The 6,481-nt window shown below is 35.8% G+C and overlaps 1 protein-coding gene across 2 annotated transcripts; it reads left to right on the top strand.

The window, feature by feature from the left end:
- Positions 1 to 1,136: 1,136 nt before the first annotated feature.
- Positions 1,137 to 6,126, top strand: LOC123204473 (MA3 DOMAIN-CONTAINING TRANSLATION REGULATORY FACTOR 1-like). Of its 2 annotated transcripts, none has more exons than XM_044621143.1 (4): positions 1,137 to 1,437; positions 1,825 to 2,074; positions 3,683 to 3,777; positions 3,983 to 6,126. In XM_044621143.1, exons 2-4 carry the CDS (start codon positions 1,855 to 1,857, stop codon positions 5,798 to 5,800), a joined length of 2,133 nt encoding a protein of 710 aa, XP_044477078.1. In that variant the 5' UTR covers positions 1,137 to 1,437; positions 1,825 to 1,854; the 3' UTR covers positions 5,801 to 6,126. The 2 variants fall into 2 exon arrangements, with proteins under 2 accessions (XP_044477078.1, XP_044477077.1); XM_044621142.1 differs by having other exon boundaries at positions 1,138 to 1,437; positions 1,840 to 2,074.
- Positions 6,127 to 6,481: the final 355 nt, after the last annotated feature.

Below are 6,481 nucleotides of genomic sequence, written 5' to 3'. Positions count from 1 at the left end.
ATCCTTATGTAATTTTTCCATCCATGTTTTGATATATATAAAAATTTTTTTGGTTCACTTAATCCCCATATACAAAATATATGGTTATGCTTACTTTTCATAATTTCTTTAGTTAAGTGAAAGTTACAGGGAATTGATTGATTAGGGTATTTTTGAACCTGTCATGGGATATCTGGTCTTTTGACACATAAGCACCAACTATGATGTTTGAATTTCTCATGGTATGAAATAAGGACAAATATAATAATGAAAGTCCTGAAACACCCTATATTCAAAAAGTGGGGAATATTGGGATTGCCGCATAATAAAGGTTGTAGGGAATTATCAAGGGAGGCATGCATCGTGCAAGAGGTTTGAACCAGAAGGTCAAAGATGGGGAACACAAAACACCAAATGCTGCTTGGGTTGGGTGTTAAGCTCTTTAACATTTTATACATCTTGTCTCATGTTTGATCTCATCTATTATCTTCACAATTTTATATCTTTTTTTATGTTTAATAATTTATTCTTTTGACATGTGGTGTGTGAAGCTTGACCCTTGAGTCATCCTTTTTATCCTCTCCATGTTAGTGACACCATCAATTGTTCATTACAAGAATTAGTTATGTTTTATGATACGAAATTTGGACTAAACCCCAGCTTCTTTCCTTCATACCAAAATGAAAATTGATGACTTACTTCTAACAAATAATATAAGTGAAAGAAATCTAAAAGAGTCTTTATCTTTTACAATTGTCTAACAATTGTTTGATATTCCTGTATAATTTTCACACATATTCTTTCTTCAATTCAATGCATATGCTTCTTATTTAGAATGCCTTATAAGTTGTCATCATGATTCTAGACTTATGAATATCAGTTTTGGTGTTAAAATTATGATTATTTTTTAAGAATAATCACATCTTTATTAATATTATTTCTTAGAGGCCCTTTAAATTTTTTTCAATTTTAAGTCATTATTCTCTCCGAGGGTAATTCCGTAAATTTGTTTTCACTCAAACTCAATTAATTAAAGTGGCTGTATCGTGTGGACACGTGGCAAACTGAACCGCTAATATTCCTAAAACCCCCATGGTGACGTGTACTGTAACCGTAGCCTCCCTATATAATCCCCCGTTCTCTTTCATTTGCATTCTCATCCGTTTCTTTTTTTGTCTTACTCGCAAGACGGATTTAGACTCGGACACTAGGATTTGGATCCGCTTTTACACTCAATCGGACCGTTGTTTTCATTTGATCTAGGGTTTCTGATTGGAAGATTCGCATTCATTTGTTTCATTTTATCTATTTATTTCTGTTTTTATCTTTTCACGCTTGAGTCGGAGTGTCGGACTTGGAGATCTGATTTTCTCCTCCTGTCTTGGCTCGAGATCCGGGCCAAGCACAGAAGAGTCGTATTCGGGTTCTGTATTAAGTCTTCTTCGAGCATAGACGCTGGTACACACGAACTCTTATATCCATTATCTGTTATTTTGCTTTTCGTTTGCTTAGAAGTGAAAACAAAACTGTTTTCCAGTCTAGGCTTTTGCATTTGATTGGCTTCTAGAAAATAGCAGTTGGCTTTTCACTGTTAATAATGAATTAAAATATTAATTTTTTTTTTTAGTTTTCTTTCTCTTTTCTTTAACTTAGCATATATCATCTTTTTGTTTCTGATTTGTACATTTTTTTTTTTGTTTTTAATGCAGTGAGTCGCCGCATTATTTTTACGTTTCTGCTTTCCGTTAAGTTTTGAATATTGATTTATTAGTTTTGGTTAAGTGGCATCTGTAGGTCTTGTATGCTATTTAATAACGAGGCAACATAATGTATTATTGTTTAAAGATTTTATTCGCACAGGTTTGGTGAGTGAAAATGGCGTCAAGTGAGGGATTTCTGACTGATGAGCAGAGGGAAATGTTGAAAATAGCTTGCCAAAATGTGGAGATTTTGTCGTCATCTCCGAATTCTCCATCATCTTTACTGTCTGACCATCAGCTGAAAGTTCCTGTTGCGGGCAAAGCGCCTACTGCTGGAATTGCGATTAGGCATGTGCGTAGGTCTTATTCTGGAAAGTCCTGGCGTGTGAAGAAGGGCGAGTGCATTTAAACCAGTTTAATCATTTATCTTCTTGTTCTGTCCTTATAGTCATTTTGATAAATTGCATGAATAGTACCTGTCGGATTTTCTTTGTTAATAATGTGTTAGGTATAATTATAACATTTAGAAATATATTATAGAATTTTCACATTGCAGGAGCCTACAAACTTGCAACACCCACATATTATGATTCAGTCTTAGTATGTATTTATTTCTTATTTTTGGGGGGCCTGTTATCTTTTGAAATGGTGCAGGCATGGTGGTGTTGTGTCTATCTTTATGCTTGTTTATATTTTTATTTTATGGCTAAATACAAATTTTAGAAATGATTTTATCTGATGACAATAATAAGATGTATGGTTCATTATATTCGAATTAAATTTAAGATTTATTTTACAGCATTTACAAAAGCCTTGAGCTCTATGGCTGAAATGTTTGGTGGCGTTTTGACCTGTTTTCTCTTTCTCTTTTTGGAGTTCTTGGAGAGAAACCTTAAACTAGTTGCTTGTCTTATTCTGCCTTAATTGGAGTCTGTTTGACTGTACAGCTGCTTTACAAATAAGAAAGAGTTCATTCTCTACATGTGGTAGATGCAGCTGTTGGAACTTCTGCTCTTATTTTGTACTTGGGAATATTTTCATGAATTTTTAGCAATAGAGGGTTAAGTGGATGTCCTGATAACCTGTCATCTTTGGGCATTCATTCGAATGCTGAATCAATCATCTTCACTGAACAAAAACCGTTATTTGTTTTTTTCCATGTGTTAGTGTTAGTGTTAGTGGGGTTTCAAAATTTTTTTATAAAGATTTGGAAAAAAGGACAAAGAATTGATAATTGTCAATTTTAATAGTTTTAAGTGTTCCTAAATAGTTCTGCATACATGTGCATTATCCTCTCTCCTCTCTCTTAGTGCTGGAGAGTGGTCTTGACTGGTGATTATGATTTCAATCTTAAACATTATATTGCCCCATATTTACTTGGGAGAGCTTGCATGGTTCTTAATCTTCTTTAATTTATGGAACTTGATATACCTAGTAATAATGCATAGCCTCCTAACTGTTATTTGCAACAAATATAATTTATATGGTTCCATTTTTTTTTTTTTTTGGTACAAGTATCTTCTAGACTTCTAGGTTTATAGTTTGCCTTTTGATTTTTTTTTGTTTTTAAATCTCTCTCTTCTAGCTCTCTCTCCCCCTTCTTCACCATGGTTGTTTTTCCTCTCTGGATTTTTTTTATCTAATACCTGATGTTAAATAATAAAAATTACTTTTAACGGGCTTTGAATTTGTAGAAAATAAACATTGCTTTTACATTAGTTGACAATGTGATTTATGTACTCTGTCATTGTGAAGCCAGAGAGTAGTTGACACATCAGCTTTACATATGTCATAGATGTATAATTGGACTTCTTTTTTTATGGTTAACCCAATTTTATCTAGATGATGGTAAATGCTGCTAGTTTGCTTGTTATTTTATTTTATTCTTTTTATGCCTCCTTATTCTTGTAGTGGTAGCATTCATGAATGTTCTACCACAAATGGAGCAATTCCTGTTCATTTTATGTTGATTGGGTCCTTATCTCTTTGGTTGATGGATACAGATGGTGCTGGTGGCAAGGGCACATGGGGAAAACTTATTGACACTAACATTGATTCTCATATTGACAGGAATGACCCTAACTACGACAGTGGAGAGGTATTTCTGTTTCTTACTAGCGAATTGTTTCCTTATTAATGTTTTTCAATTAATTCTAAGAATTTAGTCTTTTAGTATGTTGGTTAGAATATTTGTGTGTTGATAGCTCGGTGGTGGAAAGGATTATAATGTTTTACTTATAAATAATTTTCATTGATTAATAATTAATCATATATTTATCCTTTTTTCTTCTTCGTTTTGATAGGAACCATATCAACTTGTGGGGGCAACAATCTCAGACCCCTTGGATGATTACAAAAAAGTTGTTGTTACCATCATAGAGGAATACTTCAGTGCTGGTGATTTGGAGGGGGCTGTATCTGATCTCAGAGAACTTGGCTCCAATGAATATCATCCTTACTTCATAAAACGGCTTGTTTCCATGGCCATGGATAGGCATGATAAGGAGAAAGAAATGGCTTCAGTTCTGCTTTCAGTGCTATATGCAGATGTTATCAGCCCAGCTCAGATTAGGGATGGCTTTGTCATTCTTCTTGAGTCTGCTGATGACCTTGCTGTTGACATACTAGATGCAGTTGATATCCTTGCTTTGTTTGTAGCCCGTGCTGTGGTTGATGATATTCTTCCTCCAGCTTTCATCACAAGAGCAAAGAAGGCACTTCCAGAATCCTCCAAGGGATTTCAGGTTATCCAAACTGCAGAGAAGAGCTACCTCTCAGCTCCACACCACGCAGAACTTGTGGAGAGGAGGTGGGGAGGTAGCACTAATATCACTGTTGAAGAAGTGAAGAAAAAGATAGCTGATCTGCTGAGGGAATATGTAGAGAGTGGTGATACTGTTGAAGCATGTAGGTGCATAAGGGAGCTAGGCGTTTCATTCTTTCATCACGAAGTAGTGAAAAGAGCTTTGGTTCTTGCCATGGAGATTCGAACAGCTGAGCCACTTATACTAAAGTTGTTGAAGGAAGCTGCTGAGGAAGGGTTGATTAGTTCTAGTCAAATGGGAAAAGGGTTTACTAGGTTAGAGGAGAGTCTTGATGACCTTGCTCTTGACATTCCATCTGCAAAAACCTTGTTCCAATCACTTATCTCCATAGCTATATCTGAAGGATGGCTTGATGCTTCATTCATGAAATCATTAGGTGAAGATGGAAATGTACAAAACAAAAGTGAAAAGGTGAGGCAGTACAAGGAGGAAGTTGTGACCATGATTCATGAGTATTTTCTTTCAGATGACATTCCTGAACTAATTAGGAGTCTCGAAGATCAAGGGGCTCCTGAATTGAACCCAATATTTCTGAAGAAGCTAATCACCCTTGCATTCGACAGAAAGAACAGAGAGAGAGAAATGGCATCAGTTTTGCTCTCTGCTCTTCACATTGAGATCTTTTCGACTGAAGATATTGTAAATGGCTTTGTCTTACTTCTTGAATCTGCAGAAGATACAGCATTGGACATTCTGGATGCTTCGAATGAGCTTGCTCTTTTTTTGGCTAGGGCTGTGATTGATGATGTCCTGGCTCCTCTGAATTTAGAGGAGATTGGCAGCAAGTTGCCCCCAAATTGTAGTGGGAGTGAGACTGTGCATATGGCTCGATCACTAATTGCTGCCCGCCATGCTGGTGAGAGGATCCTTCGGTGCTGGGGAGGTGGGACTGGCTGGGCTGTGGAAGATGCAAAGGACAAAATTTTGAAGCTTTTGGAGGAGTATGAAAGTGGGGGTGTTGTAGGTGAAGCTTGCCAGTGTATCCGTGATCTTGGAATGCCTTTTTTCAACCATGAAGTGGTGAAGAAGGCACTAATTATGGCTATGGAGAAGAAGAATGATAGGATGCTTGACCTGTTGCAAGAATGCTTCAGTGAAGGGTTAATCACTGTCAATCAGATGACGAAAGGTTTTACCAGGATCAAGGATGGTCTTGATGATCTGGCCCTTGACATTCCGAATGCTAAGGAGAAATTTAGTTTCTATGTTGAGTATGCCCAGAAGAAAGGGTGGCTCCTGTCATCCTTTGGTTCATTGGCCGCAGATGCTTTACCCATCACGGCGGTAGCTACTTGAGAAGATTATATGCTCCCATTTGTATCTCTCGATGTATGTTGCCCATTACGTCATGTACTGTTAGATGAATATTTGAAAGGCGGATCGGTAGATGATATGGATGGTTGGTTTCCTTGAGATGTTCTCTGTTTTTTGGGTGATCTACCGCTGGAGATTCCTATGATCCCATCTGATGTATAAAGTTGGTGCTCTAGGGTCATGTCGCTGTCAAGGGGTATTATGTTGATTTAGATTTTCAGAAAATGAGCGGTATGATATGATAGGATGCTGCTGATACATTCGCTCCACTATATTATGTTAGTATGATACGTACTTCTTTTTTGAAATCTCGTGGCTCTTTTTCCACTTATTTATTTACTGTGGTTTTAAAGGCCAACGAGTCTTTTCCTTTCAAATTTTAGTGCAATCTCAAAAACATATTTATAATAATTAAAAAACTTAAATATCTATTTATTTTTAAATTTTTATTAAAATTATTTTTAAATATAAATATAAAATTATTATTAAATAATAATGTTAAAAAATACATAATTTTGTTTATTTTTTTTTTTAGTTTTAAAAATTAATATTTTACTCATCAATCTCGACATTAAAAAAGAGCTTTGTCCTCCCAAATTTTTAGTTTTTTCTCTTTCTACCCACCTATGGTGATTGGATGACGAGTATCATCTAAATCTCTGG

This window comes from Mangifera indica, chromosome 20 (assembly GCF_011075055.1).
Source record: "Mangifera indica cultivar Alphonso chromosome 20, CATAS_Mindica_2.1, whole genome shotgun sequence".
NCBI lineage: Eukaryota > Viridiplantae > Streptophyta > Magnoliopsida > Sapindales > Anacardiaceae > Mangifera > Mangifera indica.
This window is presented reverse-complemented; position numbering and strand designations above follow the sequence as displayed.